The 24,270-nt window shown below is 40.4% G+C and overlaps 1 protein-coding gene across 1 annotated transcript in view; it reads right to left on the bottom strand.

Annotated features, from left to right (window-relative positions):
• HBT (CDC27 family protein) overlaps positions 1-19,465 on the bottom strand; it is a 135,112-nt gene extending 115,647 nt beyond the window's left edge. Inside the window, exon 1 of the mRNA XM_087692847.1 lies at positions 19,231-19,465. Within this exon, the coding sequence (XP_087548973.1) occupies positions 19,231-19,335 (105 nt within the window). The 5' untranslated portion in view covers positions 19,336-19,465. The remainder of the gene's footprint in view (positions 1-19,230) is intronic.
• Between the last annotated feature and the right edge of the window lie 4,805 nt (positions 19,466-24,270).

Here is a 24,270-nt window from a genome sequence, read left to right as displayed (position 1 = left end):
TAAGTTGAACAACTCAACATGTTTATACCATCCACCATATATTCATATTATTGTAGTAGATGGGTAGTTAGATGCAGGATTCAATAACAATTTTTCTTCCAATAGGTTGGAAATTTCTTGCCTTTCCCTGTGTGTGTGTGTGTGTGTGTGTGTGTGTGTGTGTGTGTGTGTGTTGTTTTTGAGCTTTCTTTCATGGTATCAGAGCCAAAGCAAATCGCGTGTGTTTTCCTCATTGTTGCTGATAGTGGGGATGTTGAACTATGGACCTGCATTTCTGATGAAAAATAATTTCCAAGCTGATCATTGAGCCACTGCAGCTGCAGCACTCCTACAACATCCAGAGTTGGTGCTCATCATCAAAGTCTATCAAAAGCATGGCCCGATGCTGTATACGTTAGAGGCATCTGTAACCTACAGCAGGAGCAGCAAGACAACATGTTTTACATCAAGCAACTGCAGCAAAGATTCTGTTTTCATCGGGCAATGATAAGGCTGCAAATTTTTTTGGGAACAACAAAGGCTACGTTTTAGAAGGTATCTCCACTTCTTTAGGAAGTAAAGCCTCCTTCCCATCAACCAAATGGGAAGAAGAGAACTGACACCCTCGCTTAATAGTAACCCTCTAGGCCCATAAAAATCCTGGAAACTCCAAATCCCAAGTGGTGCCGTAGCTCTTCATAGCCTTGGTGATCATTAAGATAAACTTGCTATTGAAAGCATAGCAAGACGTAGTCTGCCTATGTTTTATGCCAATCTTATCACATACGTATTCAATAATCTTTCCTCTAAAACCTGATCCATTGTCAGATAAAATCTCTTAAGGTACAACATACTTAAATACATGTCTTCACAGATAAACTAGGCAACCTCTTTCTCATTAACTTGTTGAATAGCACGAGCTTCTGCCCATTTGGATGAGTAATCCACTGCAGTTAGAACATAGCTTTTCTGCTTTGCAATCATTGGCAATGAACCAATTGCATCAATACCCCATTTCTCAAAGACTTCAAAAGACAAAAACGCATGCTTAACTCGGGTTTCAAGATCCTTCTTCCATCTATTGGCACTACATATATGTCTTGCACCAATGTGCAGCATCTCTTGATAAGGATGGTCACACTTAGCCTTCCAATAAGATCTTCTGACTAGAGGTTTTGAAAACGAAATGACCACCACACACATCTTTATGGTTAGCCTCCAGAATCCACTTCAGTTTTGCTTTCCAGGGTACTCACCTCAATACCAAATCATCTCCCTTCGAATACAAATCATCACCCACAAGAATGTATTTTGTTGCCTTCTTAGCAAAAGAATACTTCTGATTCACTTGTAGTCCTCCACAAAATTCACCTGCTGATAAAAAGTTTTCTTTTTCCAAAAATTCCCTGCCATGAAATAAATTATAAACGTTCTATAAAGCTGCCACCCAAGAAGTATTTTGCTGTGCTGCAGCACGTGCCTCTTCATTCTGCTTACAATTGATGTGTTTTATCGACCATTTTTCAAATTCATTTAAAACCCACTCTGCCCTTCCACGTAATTATTTTAGAGCAGTGTTTTTGCTCTGTCAAACATCAAGCAGTTGTCTTACAATAAGACATCACCAAATGTTTGTATTTTGATGATCCCTATATCAAGAGCAAAGGATGACCCTTTTTTAAGGGCCATGTACTCTATCTCATTGTGACTTTCGGCACATAAAGACACATACCATTGAGTAACCTTCTTCCCAGCACAGTCATAAAGAGCAATGCCCTTGAAGATCTGTTATGAGTCCTTTGATAAGACCCAGCAAAAAACTATATATATATATATATATATATATATATATATATATATATATATATATATATATATATATATATATATATATATATATATATATATATATATAGTGCTTCCTCTTCCTTTACTTCTTTTTGTGACTTCACTTGCTTCACATGTATTGGATCATCCCTATAAGCAAGTAGTTCAGCCAAACTAACTCTTCTTGAAGATTCAACCAGAAAAGAGAACTCAAATTCATGTAATTCAATCACCCACTTCATCGTCCTTTTAGATATAATTAAAAGATTCAACAACTGTGGCAAGAGGTCATAACATGTAAGGATAACAAATGCTTCAACAATTGTGAAGCATCTACAAGCCATTCTGACACAAAATGCAGCATCGTATCTAACTTCTCCTCCGTTTAGTTAGCTCAACATCAAAATGCATCATCTTTCTATGTGTTATCAGCTTCGCAAATATTTCTAGAAGGATAGATGGCATCCCACCGCTTCATCTGGCCTGATGGTTCTGATGAGAACTGTGAAGACCCCACAAAGCCTAGATCATGTGTTTGAAGACTGATGTCATCAGATAGATCGTCAAGAAATCGTCACCACAATCGCAAAGATCGTGAGGATCAACACGAAGAAGACCGCAAATCGGATCACTGATCCAACAGAGATTGGTAATCTAGCAGAGAAAGACGATCTGAGCATGTTTCAAACTGTACTCCACCTCAATCACCCGCCACCCCTTCTGTCTTTGTATCTACAAGGGCTCCTACTGAAGGCCCTCACTTGGCCATCATGGCACCCACTATGCAAGTGCATGTTCATCCTTCACTTCCTAAGATGGAGCATTTGGATGGTTCCAACTACTCCTTTTGGTCTTGCAAAGTGAAGTGCATTTTAGATACCTTCAATTTATGGGACTTTATCCCCACCCCTATCCACCCTCTAGTAATTTCGACTATTGATAATGCAACTCTTTGAGATAGGCTCAACACTTGACCCTATTCCTTTTCCTTTATGAGTTACCATGATTCAATACTTGTTCATGTTTGAAGAATCCACTCCACATCGAAGGTGTGGATCCAACTTTCTTCTTTCACCAAGTTTGGATCTTCACACATCACATGACTCTCAAGATTAGGCTACATCAGCTTTCTGTAGCTACTTCCCCAACCATGCACAACCATATCAACAAAGTGGAGGAGATATGGGATGATCTCACATTTCTCTACAAGAAATTGTCAACTAAAGGCATGGTTGTACACTCTTGGCATAGCGTTTGCCTCCAAAGTATGATGTTTTCTACACCAATCTCCTCACCTCCAGAGTTCAAGACACCATCACATTGAAGAAGCTTGTGCCGGTGATATTAGGGTAGGATGCTAGACACTGGTATCGACAGAGCCAAAACCACCAATCACCCTTTTGTAGCTATGTAAACTTCAAGAGGGAGCAATAAGAAGGAGAAGAAAGACAAGAACAAAACAAAAAGTCTAAAGGAAAGACCAAGGGCCCACATTGTGGAAAGGGCGAAGGGAACCAAAAACAAAAACAAAGACGAAAAAGACATGGAGTTTCCAAGTTCTAACCAATTTTGAAAACTTCAATATAGAGGTACTTTAATATATTAAACCCATACATAGGAACTTTAACATATTAATGCCCACAACACCATTTACGAAAGTTTCACTCAAAACTTCAAGCCCTCACGTCACACGATTTATGAAGTTTGAACATGTTACAATTTACATCATACATGATCATTACAAGATTGAAGAACGTGAAATATTGAGTTACAAACAATGAGCATCGAGGAAGTAATAGGGTTGCAACCTACATAGACATTAGAAATCTTAAAAGACCTTGAGGAGGACATCATACATGATAGTGGAACGATACGTCCCAAGACCCAAATACATTATGTAAAGACTCAACTAAATGAATCGTGATGCCTAGTGGCAAGTCCAAGACATATGATAGTAGAATCTAGATACATGTAGTATCATCTAAACAAAAACATATGTACATTTGCCATCATAGAATGATAGAACTTAGACTATAGAACATGGATCACGGCACTATGACGCATATCTATGCATCATGCAAGGACTCAAGACCCGTCCACTATCTCCTCATCTCAAGATTCCCTCCCTAAGTGAGCCTCCATATGCCGACAGTGGTGTGACATGCCACCAAAACGGATGGAGTTTTGAAGAAAACTATGCAGTGGCTGCTAGGGTTTGCACTGAGGAAACACACAGCGTACAACCACGACGAAGGAAACTATGCAATGGCTGCTAGGGTTTGCACATGCTGGTGAGATAAAGGAATGTGTACTGCCACAATCAATCAAGGTTTTGAAACCTTTACCTTGATAGTCCGACGGTGTCTGAATCACTGAGAACTGGCGATTCGGCCCCTTCTTGTGTAAAGCGGCATGGACTATCGCTCTTTCGAATTCTGCTTCCATAGTCGGATCTTCCTCTTCTTCTGCTTCGCATCTTTGCCTATTGGTAATGCAGGCAGTTCTTCCTCTTCCACGGGTGGCGGCTCCTTGACCGCGGCCTGCACCTTGACGATGTCCCTCGCTGAGCTTGGGACATTGCCTTTTGAAATGACCGAGTTCGTTGCAGTGGAAACATCGGAGGTTTCAGCCATTACTTTGAGTAGGAACAAAGTTGTTGATGTTATTTGTCCTTGCTTTCTTCCTTTGTCCCTGATTGTGATCTTGAACTCTCTTCACTTGGGGTCTGAATGTTCCTCTGTTCGGGTCGCTATAGAACCAATTTTTGTTACCCCTTGGTCTAACTTGCACTTCCTGAATTATAGGTGCCGCTCAAATGAGTGCATCCTGAAGATCTGACGGATGCATAGATTCAAGACGGGTATTTACGGGTGGATTTAAGCCTGCACAAAATTTGGACACCTGCTGCGTCGTGTCCATCTGTGGCGCATACTTTAAGAGTGAGACAAATTTAGAGTAGTATGCGTCAAGGGTGAGTCCTAGCTGTTTTAGCTCGTAGAACTCATTCATTTTTTGTGTACGATATGTAGGTGGCAAATATCTCCCCTGCACGGCTTTCTTGGGAAAACACACAGTGTACAACCGCGACAAAAACACAATGATATAGATACAGACCTGCAAAACTCAAACCAAACCCTCAAAGCAAAACTCAAAACTCAAACATAGAATCAAACACAAGCAGGAGAGAGAAAGAACACAACTTTCAAGTGAATGAAAACTATAAATGCATGAAGTGTGTACAAAGTGCCCAAGAGCAGAGCAGTAGTGTCAAAGAGTGATGTCCACCAGAGACGAATCCCAAGTACTGTAACCACATGTTGGAGACGAAAGAGTGCTGAATAATGAAGGGCAACAGGCTAGCCACCAAAACACAACAATCGAAGGCTGAAATCTAGTAAACACAACAATGTACCACTAAAGAAGGCTGAAAATTGATCATCTGAGGCAAAGAATTGTTGAGCAATAACAAGAGAGGTGTTTGCTGATGTAGACGGCCTGCTAAACAGCAAAAACGCAGGTATTGCAGCAGTCCCTTGGTGGAAGAGATGGCAACAACCTGTTACTTTGTACAAGATGCTGAAAACGTAGGCTAATCAACTGCTATGATGATGTAGCAGATAGAGACCTCCAAACAACAAGGTTATTACTGGAAACAGGCCGCCTAGGGCTGGAAAATGATGGGCTGCAGTTGGTGATGGATGGCAAGCATAAAATTGGTATGGTAGAGTGAGAAAATTGCCCCAAATCTATTGCACTTTATTTCTAGCAACAAAGATGTTCTCGCCCACTACCTTGACAACCTTTGGAGTGATCCTTCATGGAAGAAGAGTCACCAGCATTGAGCACCCAAAGTTTCTTCTCAAGAGAAATCCTGTGACCGAACATCCTTTTGTGATACAAAGATGCAAGCTTTGACCATACTTCTTCCATTGTCTTCAACCTATGAACATACAATAGAAAAGAATCCTGTAAGATCGTAAAAAGAAAGGATCAAACTCAAGAATAGAGCTTCATCCTTTCTTCCATTGTCTTCAACCTGTGAACATACACTAGAACAGAATCCTGTAAGATCGTAAAAAGAAAGGATCAAGCTCAAGAATTGAGCCGACCCCAAAGAGCCGCACGCATGAGGATCCTCCGCGTGATGAGGAACGGGTATGACATAGTACCCCAAAATGGCGTTTTGGTGCTGCCGAAACAAAACGGCTGTTTCAGTGCAAAACGGATACAAGGAACTGCCATTTTGACATCCTGCAGGAAAACGGGCAACGGGTTATCTAGGGAAAAAACAGGCTTCGTTTCACATTTTTGCTTGGTCTTCGGCGTATTCATCTCCTACAGGCTACACTCCTACTCTCTACCTCCTGCATCTCGCTGCTTGTCCTCCTCCTTACTTCTTTCCTTCTTCTTCCATCCTTTTTCTTTATTCTTCTTCCAAGTTCCATTCTCCTTCTCCTCCTCTTCCTCCTTCTCCTCCTCCTTCAATCTTCTTCTACATTCTTATTACTTATCCTCTTTCCAAATTTCAATTTTCCATTCCCTAATCATGGCGCTGGATCCATTTTGCAGGCACATCACTCCAATCAAGGGATACGAGGACTCTAGTGGATCAAAATGGCAGTGCAACTATTGCGGATTGAAGAAATCAAGAAGCGTAAGATGCATGAGAGACCACTTGGCATGCATTTCCAACAAAGACATCCGGCCTTGCAAAAAATGTACCAACAGAAGTAACGGTAAGTCTCCATCTTTGACACTGAAAGCATATGGATATTGCACTAGAAGAGGATGAATCCTCTCATCCAACACCATATCGGGTTAATGAAGTGCAGTGGGGTAAGGAGAGGCTAGTGGGCCTAGTAGCGCTAGCCAAATTAGAGGTGCTAGTGGCCATCAAAAAAGAAGTGCATCCATATTCGTATTAGGTCCAAGTGCAAAAAGAACCCCGTTGCCATCTTCTAGTAGTGGTGGGCAAAAGGACTCCTTGCATAATGCAAGTGTCCATACAGGACTTCAAAGGCAAGCAATTGTAGAGGTAACTAGAAAACTCACACGCTTATTTATTAGGTGTGCTATCCCTTTCAATGTGGCAACTACACATCAATGAAAGAAGACAATCAAGGCAGTGAGCCACATAGGATGTAAGTGGAAAGGCCCATCCACAAATGCATTGCGCACACAGGAGCTTTGAAAGAAAAAAGCATCCATTGAGACTCAATTGGAGCCCTTGAAGGAGACATGCAAAATATAGATGCACAATATTATGCGATGGATGGTCAAATATGCATCAAAGAAATGTTTACAATATTTTGGTATCTTCTTGCAAAGGCACCATATTAATTAAGGCCATCGATGCCTCTGTCTCAAGTCTACCATCATAGAAGCTTTCATTTGGGAGCACATCTAACACGTCATCATGGACGTAAAAGTCAAAATGTGATACAAGTGGTGACAAATAATGGAAGCAATTGTGCGTCTATGGGACGTATGCTTAAGAAGGAGTTTCCTATCATAGTATCGACTCCATGTACATCCCATTGCCTTGACTTGCTTATTAAAGATGTTGGGCAAGTCATATAGAAGCCCAAAATGTGGTACAAGTGGTGACAAATAATGAAAGCAATTGTGTATCTATGGAACGTATGCTTGAGAAGGAGTTTCCTATCATAGTGTAGATTCCATATACATCCCATTGCCTTGACTTGCTTATTGAATATGTTGGGCAAGTATCTTGGGCGGATAACATTTTCAAGATGGCAACAAGCATGGTAAGATTTGTAAAGAAGAGGCCATCCGTCACAAGCATGTTTCGAGCCAATAGCACACTTAAGCTATTGAAGCCCTCTACCACCACTAAATTTGCTTATATATTTATGTATTAGAGAGATCGATATAGGTCCGTCCAAATTTAATACAGGCCATTACATGCCAAGAATGGCTAATATGGAGTGAGAAAGAGTCTCCAAAGGCTCTTACTTTTAGGTACAATATTTTAAATGAGAGTTGGTGGGTTGAGACAAAAGCATTGGTGAAAAGTCTCACTCCTATTTACACTGTATTGAGCATCATCGATATGGAGGAAAGTTCTTTGGGCTTTCTATATGAGTATATGGATAAAATTACCAAGGCCTTATTTCACAACAGCTTTTTACGTCAAGACAAGCAAGTTATTGTTTAAGTTTTACACATGTAATTATTTAGTGTTAACGACTTGATCATTATTCTAACATCTAAGTTTTTAACTTGTTTTATCTATGATCCATCATCCTTCACTCTCAAAGGTTGAGGAGATTCATGCTATCATGAGGACATGTATTTTTGAAACCTCACTTAACATGTGGATTAATTTTTAATCACATGGTTAAGCAAATGTTGCACATGTGAGTTGTAATTGGGATTAGAGTAAATTTATGTTGGGTATTTGATTCACGCCTCACTTACGCCTACGCTCATATGGGAGTGTCGGTGATCAGTAGGACACTGGGACACTTTTTACTCTCGGTAGGAGAGGTTTTTTCCCCCAGACTTATAGTCTTATTGTCGCATGTGATTATGTGCTTATGTTACACACTTATGGGCACTTAGTGTGTGTCGGGTGTGAACACCCCCTACAACCCTAAGGTTTAAGGGTTGTACTTTGTACTTTCAAGTTACACTCTTTCAGTCTATTCTCTTGGATGCTGTGCTTCAACTCTGTCTCTCACTCTCACACTGTCTACTGAATCCCGACTGCACCTCGATCCTTCCATCTCACATTTGGTATCAGAGCTCAGCTCTAAGCTCACCACCTGTTTGCAGTCTATAGCGCCCAGCTCCAGTCCCCAGCACCACCTGTGGTATCCAAGCGCAACCTGTCTGTGGCCGCCTGCTATGGCACACAACCTGTCCCTGCGCCTGTCAGTGAGCCAGCGCAGCTCCACCCACCAGGTCAGCGCCACCCGCCAGGCATCATGTTAGCTGCAGGCGCAGACGTCTGCCAGCGCGCTGTTCGTCAGCGCAGTCCACGTCAGCCCAGGCGTCGTTCGCTCGTCAGTCGCCAGCACGGTTCGTCGACCACATCGTCAAACGCCAGGGCCCCGTTTCCTATGCCGCCTGCCTGCTACCGTTAGCACTGTCGCCTGCGTTTGACCAGCGACCAGCAGTCCGCCTACGCCGTTTGACCAGCACGTCAGCCTGCTCCACATCAGATACATTTTAAACAAAAATTTTGAATTTTAGCCCAGAACAAAGCTCTGAAAGAGGAGGTTTATACGCGGCAAGCACAGCACAGATGTGGGATAAATTTGATGCAAATTTTTGGACTGGATCATCATAAATTTTGGGGCTTTTGTGTATTTTGAGGACAGTTGCATATGAATTGCTGGTACAATCACAAAAAGACTGTTTTAACAGAAATTTTGGCAAAAATTTTGGGGATTTTGATATAACAGTGTTGCTGAGCACTGTTTGCACCTTGGGAAGCGTACATTAAAAGACAGTTTTTTGACACAGTACACCCTTGCACATTAATTGCAGAAGCGTGTTTGCTGCAATGTTTCGAAATTTGCAGATTTCCAGTCCATACTGCTTTGACATTGCTCATTTTGTCTTTGGAAATTTGTCATCATGGCAAATCAGAGAGGTGATGTCTTTACGTATGTATCCAAGGAAGACAGATTGGACGGAAACAACTATTCGCTTTAGTCATTCATGATGAAGAATGTATTAGTGGCCAAGAATTTATGGGATTATGTCAGTGGAGAGGAAACTCGACCAGGAGTTGTAGCTCCCGTTACTCCTCCTCCCCATGGCGCACGTGGACAACGGGGACCTCATCCCGCTCCACCTCAGCCACTTCCTCCAAGAACTACAACTCAAAAAGCTTGGGATACACGTGATGCACAGGCCTTGCGTTGATTGCTCTCGCAGTTCAACGGTCCATCATCCCTCACATTCGTTCAGCATCTTCTTCACGAGATGCATGGTTGACTTTGGAGCATATGTTTGCAAGAAAGAATGAGACTAGAATCTCTTTCTTGAAGAAAGAGTTGGAAACTTTGAAGATGCATGAGGGTAATTCTATGCAGGATCACTTAAATAAGATTTAGGACTTGAGGGAGCAGCTCATGAATGTAGATGAGTATTTTTCGGATACACAGTTGATATCCACCACCTTGAATTCCTTACCTCCTTCGTACTTGTCTTTTCATACTGCATTGAACCTCACCATGAGGATTGCTGAGCACCCACTCACTTTTATTCAGCTGGTTAGTTTGCTTCTAAAGGAGGAGAAAACACGGAAAAATAGTGATGTGGATGCTATAGTCTTTGAGCAAGCTTTTGTGGCACGACAGAAAGGCAAAAACAGCAAGGTGAAAAATGCTCCACAGAGTTCTGGCACTTCGGGCACATCGCAGAATCAGTCACAAGGGGGGACGCAAGCTAAAAAAGGAAAATGTCATTATTGTAAGAAGCCCGGCCACTATATCACTGAGTGCAAGAAGCGCATTGCCAAAGAGAAGGAGTCAGGAATGTCTGTTTCTACTACTCCTTCCACTGCTAGTGAGTCTGCGTTCTTTGTTGTGGACAGGGACTATTGTTTTTACACTTGCAGTTATGACATCTCTTGGGCCGATAGAGCATTTAGCTCTACAGAGGATGCTAACACTTGGTTCTTTGACAATGGTGCTTCTAGACATATTACATCTCGCAGAGATTTGTTTGCTTCAGTTATCGGTACAGTGTGCCAATAATGCATCATACCTTGTTCGTGGTATTGGGGAGATTCAGCTCACAGCCATTGATGGCTCTATTCTCCGCCTGCAGGATGCTTTGTTTGTGCCTGGAATCAAGAAGAATTTGCTTTCTATTTCTTCTTTGGCACGTTGTGGTTTGCAGGTCACATTTGATGATGACCGTTGCATGGTTAGAGATAAAGAACGCATGACTTTGGTCTTAACATGATCTTTGTGTCATGGTTTATATGAGTTGGATGCTCTTTCAGTAGATCAGTCGGCATACTTGACATCCACTCTTACTCCTGCTATGATACAGGCGGAGTTATGGCATGCTCGTTTGGGGCATGTAAACTTTGGCAGCTTGATGCTTTTGCACCGTACTCAGATGCTGGAAGGCTTACCTCTCTTGGAGAGACCTCCTGAGCACTTATGCGAGGGATGCATTTTGGGGAAAATGCATCGTTTCTCATTTCCTCGTGATGTTGCTTTCCGAGCAACAACCAGATTGCAGTTGGTGCATTCAAATGTTTGTGGGCCTATGCAGACCATGTCATTGGGCGGTTGTTATTATTTTGTGACATTTATTGATGACTTTACACGTTTTTGCTGGGTCTACTGTTTGAAAAAAAAGTCAAAAGTGTATGATGCAGCAAAGGCTACAGACTATATGATCCCATTACAAATAAGGTTTTTGTCAGCAGCAGGGATGTTGTTTTTGATGAAAAATCAGAATTATCCTTGGCTGGTTTGGACACATATCAGGCTGCCCGTGATGTTTTTGAAGGGCCGCTACCCATTACTTTTGGTGATTCAGCTGGAGCTTCAGAAAATGAACCTAATGTTCAGCCAGCTGCTCCTACGGAAAGTGCAGAAATTCAGCCATTGGCTGATCGGAATATTCAGCATCATGCTGAAACTGAAATTCAGCAAGAGCTTGCACACAGTCAAGATGCTAGACAGCTACCTAGATGGTATTTGCACACTATGCAAGATAGTCCTTTGGATGCACCCATGGCTGGTCGTACTAGAAGGCAAACTCGTTTGCATGATTCAGCACATACCATGGAGTTTATTATGGCAGCAAGTACTTTTGATAATGAAGAGCCTGAATGTTATGAGGATGCACAACACAGTGTGCATTGGATGGCAGCTATGCAAGCTGAATTAGATTCTATTACTAAGAATCAAACTTGGGATTTGGTGTCCTTGCCATTTGGGAAGAAAGCCATTGGAACGAAATGGGTCTACAAACTGAAAAGGAAAGCAAATGGATCCATTGATAAATACAAGGCACGGCTTGTAGCTAAAGGCTATGCACAGAAAAAGGGCATTGATTATGAGGAGACGTTTGCTCCTACTTCCCGTATGACGACCATCAGGTCTATGATTGCTTTGGCTGCACATTATGGTTGGACAGTGCATCAGCTAGATATCAAGACTGCATTTTTACATGGGGAACTTCACGAGGAAGTTTATGTACAGCAGCCCATTGGTTTTGCAGTTGAAGGCTCAGAACATTTGGTAGGCAAGCTCAAAAAGGCACTATATGGTAGTCTACCCTTTACGTATGTAAAGAAGGGGGATCTATGCTGATTATATGTCTTTATGTTGATGACCTTTTGCTCACTGGAACACATGCTGATCAGATTTCAGCATTCAAACAAAATTTGCAACAAACTTTTGACATGTCTGACTTGGGAGTTTTGCATTACTACTTGGACATCCAGTTCATACATAATGCTCGAGGTATTGGGCTATCACAGTCAAGGTATATTGGGCAGCTTCTTGAGAAGTTTGGCTTACAGGATTGCAAGCTAGTTTGTACTCCCATGGAACCTGGACTGAAACTGTCATTACATGATGACAGTGATTTGTTTGATATACATACATATGCTTCTGCAGTTAGATGTCTCATCTATCTATGCAACACTAGGCTGGACATACAATTTGCAGTTTCAGCTTTGAGCAGGTATATGCATCAACCACATATGTCACATTGGCAAGCTGTCAAGCATGTTTTTCGCTACTTGCAGGGTACTCGATCTCTTGGGTTGCTTTATGCCAAGGGGAGACCACTGCAGTTACATGCTTACAATGATTCTGATTGGGCTGGTGATTATGATACACGTCACTCCACTAGTGGCAATTGTTTCTTTATTGGCTCTTCTTGCATTTCTTGGCTTAGCAAAAAACAATCCACTGTTGCCACATCGTCATGTGAAGCTAAATACAAGGCAGCTTTCACTACCACAGTTGAATGCGTATGGCTTAGACGCTTGCTAGCTGATTTGGATGTATCTGTTACAGAGCCTACTCCTTTGTTCACTAACAGTCAGAGTGCCATTGCAGTGGCACGGAACCCAGTGTTTCATGCCCGCACGAAACACATTGAGATCCATTATCACTTTGTCAGAGAGAGGCTACATGCAGGCGATATCAGCCTTGTCTATTGTCCTACCACCAGTAATGTGGCAGACATCTTCACCAAAGCTCTTCCTCGTGACAAATTTGAAGCATTTCGCGATGCTTTAAATTTGATATCCTTTGGTGGCGGATGATCCTTGTACTCTTGATCACTCTTCACTCCAAGGGGGTTTGTTGGGTATTTGATTCACGCCTCACTTACGCCTACGCTCATATGGGAGTGTCGGTGATTAGTAGGACACTGGGGCACTTTTTACTCTCGGTAGGAGAGGTTTTTTCCCCCAGACTTATAGTCTTATTGTCGCATGAGATTATGTGCTTATGTTACATACTTATGGACACTTAGTGTGTGTCGGGTGTGAACACCCCCTACAACCCTAAGGTTTAAGGGTTGTACTTTGTACTTTCAGGTTACACTCTTTCAGTCTATTCTCTTGGGTGTCGTGCTTCAACTCTGTCTCTCACTCTCATACTGTCTACTAAATCCCGACTGCACCTCGATCCTTCCATCTCACAATTTACAAACCCGAGATCCGAGGAAATCACGAGATGTTAAAGACAAAAGATGCTATAAGTTATATTGCATAGTACTTAGTAATATCTAGGTCAATTGTTGACCTAGGTCATTCATTTGGCCATAAGTGTCAATTGGTAACACTAGAGAAGTGACATATAATGGTACCTAACGCTAATCTGATGATCAAAGATGATATTGAGACACTCCAGAATGAAAGTTGCCGAGTCAATTTAATTAATGGCTAGTCATAGTATTTTTCAAGGTATCAAAATAATTATTAGATTAATTTTCAATATTTAAAGACTGAAAATTAATATTTTATGGATAATGCTGGAAAAACCGTTTGAGAAGGCTACCACTTGTCAAAAATACCCATGCAAGATTGAAAAACGTCTTTAGAGACTAGAGAGGCATTTTTAGTGGATTCAGCCTACAAGAGAGAGAGAGAGAGAGATGCTGCCGATTTGATTTGCAACCATTGGAGGACCTTCTGACACAGTCAAGGGTAGGAAAAGACCAATCAACAACAAGTGACAGCATCTACAGGCTGTTAAGATAGGGTAGCAGCAATAAATGACTGATTTCCTTCATTTCTTTGCATCTACAACCTGTTGTGGAAGGACAATAGCTGCATTTGACTGATTTTCAATCATTCTTCGCGACAAAACTCTAAATTTTCTCTCTATAGCTTTCTCTCTCATCTCCCAGCCTTTCCCCCATCCACGGAAGGAAGGTTAGTTTCACGTGCAGTGTGGAATGTACAATGGGATTGATTCCATAAACCAATCCATGCTATCGCAGATATCTTGCATCCCTTGACACAACAAGTAGTGCACTAGCAAGGAGTTAGAGGGAGGCTTCATGGAATACATGAGACATCTCACAAGGGACGATATAGATATGATGACAAGAATAGAGGAGGATTTGCTCGCATTCTGTAATCATTCTTTTCATTTTGGCCGACCCACAACTAGGCTTCAAGAGACATAACTTCAACCTATCTCTTGGTGGAAAAAATACAACAATCATGCTCTACTTTAGTATGTAACTGGTAAATTTTTAGTTTGAATCTTGAAAATCTAATGCATTATGCAACCTAGGTAATGGGTTCCATTATTGCCCACTTAAATGTTGATTTTGCAGCTTGCATATTAGTAATTGCCAATACTTAACTTCAATCTCTTAAATTTTAATGTAAACGCATTGCTATTTGTGACCTCTCACAAGATTGTAATCCAAGGTCTACTAAGAGAAATTAGAGCACATGGGCCCTCTTTCACACTAAAAAGAGAAACAACCTTGACTAGGTAGTCAACAATGGTTTTTCAATAGATTGTTTGTGAGTGTTTTTCCTAATGGATAATAAGAGAATATCTTTGATGTAATTTATTAAATATTAACTGTGAAAATCTTTTAACTTTATTTGAAAATTAAGTTAGTGGAGATAATTTCCAAGTGAAACAAATAGAATGGCAAACTAGCTTTAATAGCACTACTACTACTTAGTCTGACTACTAATGTACTTAAACTTTTAGAATTACCTAAAATCTTATTGTATACATCAAAGTAGGCCATAAACTTGCAAATTTTTTGAAAGTTAATGGTTACAAACCACAAGAACCCAAAAAGTCTCATGGCACATAAAGAGTCTTTTATAGTGTTGACTAGTTTACTTCTATGTATGCAAAACAAGGCATAGTTTGAGGAGGTAAAGATTGAATTGCAAAGAAAATTAATCCCATTTGTATATCAATGAATTTATTGTAATTTATAGAAAAAGAGCAACATTGGATCACTCAAAGCCACCTACATGCGTTTGACAGGCTTTTCAAGTTACCTAAAAGGCTAGTTTAGAGCATTTAGCATTTTGCCATTGCCTTCTCCAGCTTCTTAAGAAAACCGCTCTATCCCTTGAGCCTTCACCAGTAAATTGGTAATGATTAGTATTATGTATAATTAACTTTTTCACCTCGACACTTAACATTGTTTAGAAGTTGGATTGTAAATTGTGATATATATGAGCATTGAACATGTTGAATCTTCTCTCATATCTTTATCTCGTTCACTTTTACAGGTGAATGTTGACAAGATTGATATAGAGAAGGTACATGACATCCTAAAGATACCACAGGAGGAGCTATTGACACCGCTACGTAAGACTCCTGCACAGAGGAGAGCTAGAGCCACTAGAGTGAGGGCCACACATGGTCATATATCATAGGCAAAGTCAAAGCCAAAGTCTGAAGCTAAGGCTAAGGTTGCTTTACCAAATTCTCAATCTGGTTCTTGAAGTCGAATGAGTAGATGATGCACAGATCCTCAAAGTCCAGATGAGTCATGACTCATGATGCACAAGAGTCAATTTAGTATTGCACAGTGCAGTTGCCAATTGTTCATTGATGTTAATACTTAACTAGAATCTAGAGACTGGTACACAATGCTCAATGCTCACTAGACTTTGGAGTTTTGACAAAATATTCAAATGACATAGTTATATGTATCGTTGTATCTTAATTTCACTTATTATGCATCTCGTTCCACTATTCTTGATATCAATCTCCACTGTTCTTGATGTCAATTTTCATTGCTTTTCAAATCGTAGATGATTCATGAGTCATAAATTATAATTCATTTTGTTGCCTTAAGTTTTAAAAATTGAGTCTTAATTGTATTAAGCTATCTTAAGTTTCAACCATTGAGTCTTGACTCCTGAATCTTCACTCGTGAGTCGTGACATGTTTAATGAATCATAACTTCAATCATATGACATGAAGACTCAAAGTTTTGTATGAAATTTGGATACATGTTGTTGTAGGCATTGATATATTTACATATCCACATAATACAATATTTATTTTAGTGTACTAACCGAAAAATCGTTTTTCCATTTTCAAAATTTGACTGAAACTCCAAAACTTTGGTTTTTCCTATTTCCATTTCCTCCATTTCCAAAACCCTCCCGTACTATGGGATAGGAAAACAAGCTCCCAAAGATCAAACGTATCAAGGATACATCCACCTTACACAACCGAAGCGAATAGTTGGAACCATCTAGCCTGTCCTCTTTGGGTAGAGAAGGAAAAACAAGTACCTGAATCGATGGTCCCATGTGCGGCAATTTAAAGCCAATAGAATGGGCTCTATGGAAAACATGGAGAGAGAAAGAAGGAAAAGAAGAATGGTGATCCAAATAGTAAGATCACACAATAAAGCTTGGAGACTGCCAGCCTTCTTGATAATCCCACTATCTTTCAAAGAAGTGATAAGAGATCTCCTCGTCAAAGTCATCAAAGCCATTAAACCACTGATAAGACATCTTCAACACTTGCAAATACCCACAAAAAGCTATGTTTTGTTGTAAACGGTCCCGAACACTAGAGATCAGCTATATCTCTATGAAAAAAGAACTGTAGATAGCCCACCCAAATCATATGGATCAATAGAACATAAAAAATCTATATCTTTAGCAAGGGGAAAATGGCTGAAAATCTACAATTTTCAGCCCAAGGGATCTCCTATCAAAGGGGTAACTCCATGTCATAGTAACATGGAACACGGGATAAGAATGGAGATAAGGATGGGTTCGAGGACAAGGAATGGCCAAAAGTAGGGAACGGATACAGGAAATGAGATGACATACATAAATAGCATTTTCAAATGTATGCATGCGATGTGGTGGGTAAATGTATACTACCAAAGAGCATGTGCATGTGCATGCATGTATACATGTATTTTCCAGTGTAGAAAAATTGCATGTGTAATGTGGGCTGATCTGATATGGCTTCATACAAGAGTATGTTGATTTTGTATGTGTATGTGTATGTGTATGTGTGACGAAAGGGAAAGTCCTTGAAAGAAGTTTAAAAAACTCGCCCACAAAAAAAAAAACACCCTCCAAAAGATCCACCCATCCACCCAAAAAAAAAGCCCTACTAGGAGACAAGACAAGGGGACGAGGTAGGGGACAGCTGTTGGGAACGGGATAGGAGACGTACCCCATCCTATTTTGGGGTCCCTTCAACATATCTCTCCGAGACGGCATTTCCACATTTCGAGGGCCCAAGACAGCTGTTCCCTGTTACTATGCTCCATGTACGCACTTCAGCAATCATACCATGTGAGAGTGCACAACAAAAGAGAACCACAAATAGAGAGAGAGAGAGAGAGAGAGAGAGAGAGAGACACACACACACACACACACACACACACACACATACACATCCCAAGAGGTGAAGGAAAGAAATCTACACTGACTGAAGAAGAATGTTGAATACAAAAAGAGTGGACTGGTCAGTCCCTACACACAACCCGAGGCATCACTGAGGGCATCAGATCAGACTGAAATGATGACAGCAACACTGACAGTGACGGAGATGGAGAATATCCAGCCTGCTGTCCACGTCAGAGATGGAGGAGACTGCAGCCATCAACAAAGCACCTGAAAAGAGAAATGATCTACCCAGCCTGTAAATCAGCTATTCGTAGCTGAAAACTCAAAAAACTGGTGACTGCAGCCTGAAGATGCCAGCAGGACTGCAGCAGCTGGACAGGCTGAAAATGCTAACGTGGCAACGATAATGCTGACATGGCACCCCTAGAGCAGGCGGAAGGTGGCTGGGGCTGGAAACTGGCTGCAGAAACTCAAAACTGCTTGACTAATCTAGGAAAAACACAGTCAGAGCTCCTATGTCTCTGTCAGACTCAAACAGACTTCACATCCAGGAGATGACAGACTGACTGACTAAAAATAGCAGACTAACACAATCAACCAACCATCTAACCTTGAGCTGCCACAAATTAGGATGTCAGCCCTCTTTCTTCAACTCTCTCAATCTTTTTCCCTTGCATGTATGGGTAGCAAGTTAGAACCCCACACAATCCCCAATATAGTATTAGCTTCCTTAAATAGTTGGAACAGCTTTGTTGATGAATCCACCTTAGACTAGAGTAAACAATACCATTCCTTGGTTGCAAAGGAAGCTTAGAGGCTGGAGAGCCTAAGTAGACAAAGAGACTAGGACTACACAAAACTTGAAAGGGAAAAGCTGATTGGACAAACCACACCTGTGCAATGCCCAGCTATGATTGAAATTCAGTAGATAGATCAAGCACACATGGTCAAAAGCTAGCTATATCCTGACCTGCCTGTGCGTAACTACATTCAGGTATCATGTTGGAAGTAAAAAACATCCAACGAGAAGACTTGGCTGAAGAAAAATAAGAAAAGACAGCACCAATATGACAACAGGTGCAAATAGAGCACATACTCCATGATGCTCAAAAACTCAGTTAACCTCTTGATGGTTACATTAAAAGAGAAGCTAACTCACACACCTATGCAAATGATAATGCTACCCATGAACTCGGAAACAATTGTCACCGTACCAAAAGAGCATCAGCTACGAGTGCACAATCTTATGCTGACAATGCATAACCTAAGTGTTTAAGTAACATGTATAATATGAGGCTTACAATCCTGGACAAGTTGTGAGTAATTTTGGACGGACGACAACAGATGCATTGCTTTTCTTGTAGGAAGCAATTCTCTGGTTTGGAAGCGATTGAGCAACATAACACGAGGATCATAGCAATCTATCTGCTTCAGTACTTGGCATGATGAGTCTGGAATTTGTGTGTGCGCGCATAAGCCATGCGTAGTTACGGCCAAATCGAGAAAAACAGGTGCATGTTCAGGGCTACATGGAGCTATCTGTACCGAGATAGAGATACAGAGTGTGCACCTGTAGTATGCGGAGAGACGCTCACCTCGGAAGGGTACTCGGCATACAGGCGTTCGCAAAGGAAAGTGGCATTTCGGTACATGTAGAGCTTCAGAGAAGACGTGACGCAGTCGATCAAGCAGGCCTCCATAGCCCCCTCGCTGGGATGATTCGTCGCAACTGTCTGTGTCTGTGTATGTTACATCTCTCTCTCTCTCGCTCTCTCTCTCTAAGCGCGAGAACCGTGGAATTACTCACACAGGCGCAACAACAAAAAAATGCGTTTGAACTAGACGCTCGTTTTAAAGGAGCGCCAAAACGTTTGGCAATGGGTATGCCTATAGGCTAGTTCAAGAATCAAATGTGTTTAATCTAGTTCCATGATTATTGGATTGGTTCAACCGTGTTTAATTTACATTGCATTGGCTCAAGTTCATAGTAAGAGAGGCTACACGAGGTAAAAGTATCATATTCAAGTAGTGGGAGAGTCAAGTTACACATGCAAAGGACACCTGGCAAGCATGCAGGGAGCTTTCAAAGGGAAGCATCCCACTTGAGAATGATGAGGATTTGCTAGAAGAGAGGGTAGCTCTCAAGGAAATGCAACTAGAATGGAACTTGATTATGCATCGGCAGCCAAAAGGAGGATCCTGTAGAGGTTGAGAGAGCTATTAAAAGAGAGATAAGTGCCATTAACAAACAGAGTCTTGATAAGGCTACTGCCGAAGGAAGGTACGCACTCAAGGTGAATGTACCGATCTCTTTCAACAAAGTTCGGAGGAGATATGTTGACTTTGCCATTACTAGGGTTTTTTCCTACTTTATGGGGTGCCCTTCCATAAAAGATAAATTCAAGCAGTGGTTTGCAACAACATGTTAGGAAAGGGCATTTCTAATACAGTTTTGCTTGTTGTTTTGGTAAAGGCTTTTACATGGCTCTATTGGGTGCTCCTAGTAAGCGGGATTGGATCATGGGTTACTCTACCAAGTTTCGAGGTAACTTACTTCTTACCTTACAGTGGTCTCCTTCTTTCTCTCGTCATATAGCCCTTCAATCGCAATGCCTAATGTGGATCACCTTTCCCAATCTTCCTATGTGGCTCAATGAAAAGTTTGAAAAGATCCCTACTACACTTGGCAAATTCCTTTATGTTCCAATGGTTTCCACTTCCTTTGGAACCCTTAAGCTAGAGAGAAAGGCTTACACTCTCTAGGATAGGTGCTTTCAACCACCTAACATACTTGAGCTCATAGATCCCAAAGGTTTTGAGATGGTTATTCCATTGCATTTTAGCTCATTTCCTGATACTTGCCATGCATGTAGGCAGCAATGCCATTTTGCAAAAGATTTCCCCTCATGCATTGAGGGGGGAGAGAAAGCAATGGAGACCACAGAAAAAGAGCCTGCTTAGTCATCAACTTGTCAAATACTTGGCACATAAAGATGATATGGGTAAGAAGGTGGAGATTTAGACGAAGGAGGAGTAGAAGGATAAATTGCCAACTTGTCAAATACTTGGTACATAAATATGATATGGGTAAGAAGGTGGAGATTTAGGCAAAGAAGGAGGAGAAGGATAAATTGCCTTCAATCAAGGCCACTTCTGCTATGGCTAATAAGGTCAACAAGTTTGATCAAAAGGATGTTCAGTAATCGATAGCTCATTATACGGAGAATATCAATCCAAAGCATAATAAACAAAAAGACAATAACTAGGAATCCAAGTTTTCTATCAAGCAACTGGTGTGGCTTCCGTTAATGGATAAGAACTATTATGTTATTATTGGTGCGCAGATCGGTCGCAGTATGCTCACATAGTGAATCCCGGAAGGTCCCCAAGAACAATGAACTCTACCTTTTTGCACAAAAAACAATGTAAAAGCATGAACGACAAGAAACAAGAGACCAATTGGGTTCAATCTCCCCCCATGCCTTGTGTGTGCGCTTCACAAAGCATGTATTTTATGTATATTTCCATCTTCATGCTCAATAATAGCCCAATTTACAAAAATATGACAAGCTTTTAGCTTTTGAGTTTGCTTTCTACAAAAATAGGAAAATAAAGCTAATGGACGGTGCCCATAGAGTCTGGCACACCCAATCTCAATGTCCAAATAGAAATAACATATCCGTGCGCATAGGCGCATACAAAATAATAATCAATAATCAATGCCTCAATAGACATAACAAAATATAGGCGTGGCGCCTATCAAAATATAATCCAAAGGTCGAATACTCGCTAGACTCCAATGCTTTCCTCCACCACTGCTACTATCTCTACACATCAACTGAAGCATTCACAATCGTTAGTAAAATAATACAATTAAACCGACAAAAGTGAATACCTAGCAATCTTCAGCTACATAAATAAATCAACTGGTTAGAAGTAAATCCTAACCTTAATTTATTACGAGTGCGCACTCTAAACTCATAAACGTTTATTAATTTAATATGCATTTTGCGGAATCACCCGCTATGGAATCACCCACGTACACACTAAATTAATGAAACGCCCGAAAAGGACAGGCATCCCCATCAACTTCTCGCACAAAAAATCCTCTTTGTGTATGAGCCCCGGTCATCTAAGTTTACGGAATCCACCGTAAAACCTCATGGAATCCACCGTGGAATATGCCTCCTGGCATCATACCCCCGGGGTGGGATAGCAATTGACCTCAATTGCTATTAGCTCAATGTGGAGCTAACAGAGTGGGGAAAGCATTTAAGTCTCTAGCGTGCATCCATTGTGCTTCCTCTACAGGATGGTTCTTGAATTTTACTAGATATCTAGAATACCTTCGGCCAGTTCTAGTGGTCATGTAGTCAGTGTCTATGATGGCTTCTGGTTCAAGTATTTCAGTCTCTTCCTCTAATAAAGGTGGGTTTTCATAAACAGGGTGGATAGGTAATTGGCCTCTAAATGGTCTCAATAAACTAATATGAAATGTATTATGAATTTTCCAATGAGATGGTAATTCTAATTTAAATGCATTATCATTAATCTTATGAATGATTCTAAATGGTCCATAGAATCGAGGAGCTAATTTGACAACTGGATGTCTATCTACACTTTGCAGTCTACGTTTTTCTATTCTCAGCCAAACATAATCATCAACTTTGAAATTCATAGCTTGTCTTTTCTTGTTGGCTTGTTTGGTATATGATTGTTGGGCTTTAGCAATCATATCCTTAACCTCATCAAAAATACTATCATGCATAGTAGCAATATCATCAGCACTCTGAATTCTATTAGACAAAGATGCAACAGGTGTAGATAATCTATATCCACAAATGACTTCAAAATGTGCTTTCTTTGTAGATGTGTGCGGCGTATTGTTATATGCAAACTGTAATAAATGCAAATGAGTGTCCCATGTCTGAGGTTTGGAGATAGTATATGCACGTAAAAGATCTAGAATGGTGCTATTTGTGGCTTCTGTTTGTCCATTTGTTTCTGGATGAAATGCAGATGAGAAATCAATCTTTGTGCCTAGATTTGCAAACAATGTAATCCAAAAATTATTACAGAATCTAGAGTCACGATCTGAAATAATCACTTTTGGCAATCCATGGTTAGTAAAAACAGTTTTCAAAAATAACTGTGCTGCTTGTGATGCTGTTAAAGTTTTCTTACATGGAATGAAATATGCTTGCTTACTAAATCTATCTACAATTGTCCAAATCATATCATGGTTGGATTTAGTATTTGGTAAACCAGTAATGAAATCCATAGAAATATGTTCCCAAGGTTTAGATGGAATAGACAAAGGCATTAGTAATCCATACTGTTTACCATGATGTCTCTTTATTCTTTGACAAATCAAACATTCAGAAACAAAATTAGATACATCTGCATCCATATGCGGCCAATAAAATCCTTCAGTTAACATGCGTAATGTAGATATGATACCTCTATGACCTTGATATGGGGGACAATGAATTTCATTCAAAACAAAAGATCGGAATGGAATAGTAACACACAGTCTCTTTTCATAAAACATAAATCCATCATTATATGACAATGAATCAACAGGAATGGAATTATTTTGAACTAATTTTTGCCAATCAGAATGAAAAGTAATATCCTGGTGATATGTATCTTTCATAGCAATCAAAGAATCAAAAGATATGATAGAAATATTATGAATTGCAGGTCTTCTACTCAATGCACCAACAACTACATTTTCTTTTCCAGGTTGGTATTGAATGATAGGATGAAAACTTTGAATGAAGGAAGCCCATTTGATATGACAGTCAGAAATTTGGGGTTGGCTAAGTAAATATCTAATGCTTTGCTGGTCGGTCTTTATCATGAATTCTGAACCCATTAAGTAGTGTTTCCACTGTTTTAATGCTTGTACAACTGCTAATAGTTCTTTGTCATAAGTGGAATATTTCAGCTCAGAGGGTTTCAGCTTAGAACTAGAATATGCTATTGGATGATTGTCTTGCATTAGTACGGCTCCTATTCCTGATCCGCTAGCATCGGTCACAACTAGAAAGAATGGTCTATTAAAGTCAGGCAATTATAGAACAGGGGCATTGGTTAATGCACGTTTCAGTAAGTCAAATGATTTCTGCTGAGTTTCAGTCCATTGATAAACAATTCCTTTCTTAAGAAGTTTGGTTAATGGTAAAGCAAGTAATGAAAAATTACGTACAAACTTCCTATAGAAACTAGCAAGACCAAGGAATGAGCGTAATTCATGCACGTTTTTAAGAACAGGCCAATGCAATATTGCATCAATTTTCTTAGGATCAACTTTAATTCCTTCTTTTGATATAATATGACCTAAATACTCAATTTCTGTCTTAAAGAATTTACTCTTTTCAGGATTTGCAAACAATTGATTTTCTTTTAGTAATTGAAAAACTAATGATAAATGCTCATAATGCTCTTTTTCACTTTGACTAAACACCAAAATATCATCAAAGAAAACAATCACACAGTACTGATATTTCAGAAAGATACGGTTCATCATTCTACTGAAAGTAGCAGGTGCATTAGTCAATCCGAATGACATGACTAAGAATTCGTAATGGCCAAACTGTGTTCTGAATGCAGTCTTAAATATGTCAGATTTA

The sequence above is a fragment of the Lygodium microphyllum genome, chromosome 14 (assembly GCF_053477565.2).
Source record: "Lygodium microphyllum isolate KBCC chromosome 14, Lygodium_microphyllum_v1.1.10, whole genome shotgun sequence".
Lineage (NCBI taxonomy): Eukaryota > Viridiplantae > Streptophyta > Polypodiopsida > Schizaeales > Lygodiaceae > Lygodium > Lygodium microphyllum.
The sequence above is the reverse complement of the archived record's forward strand: the minus strand, read 5'-3'. Positions and strand labels throughout refer to the sequence as shown.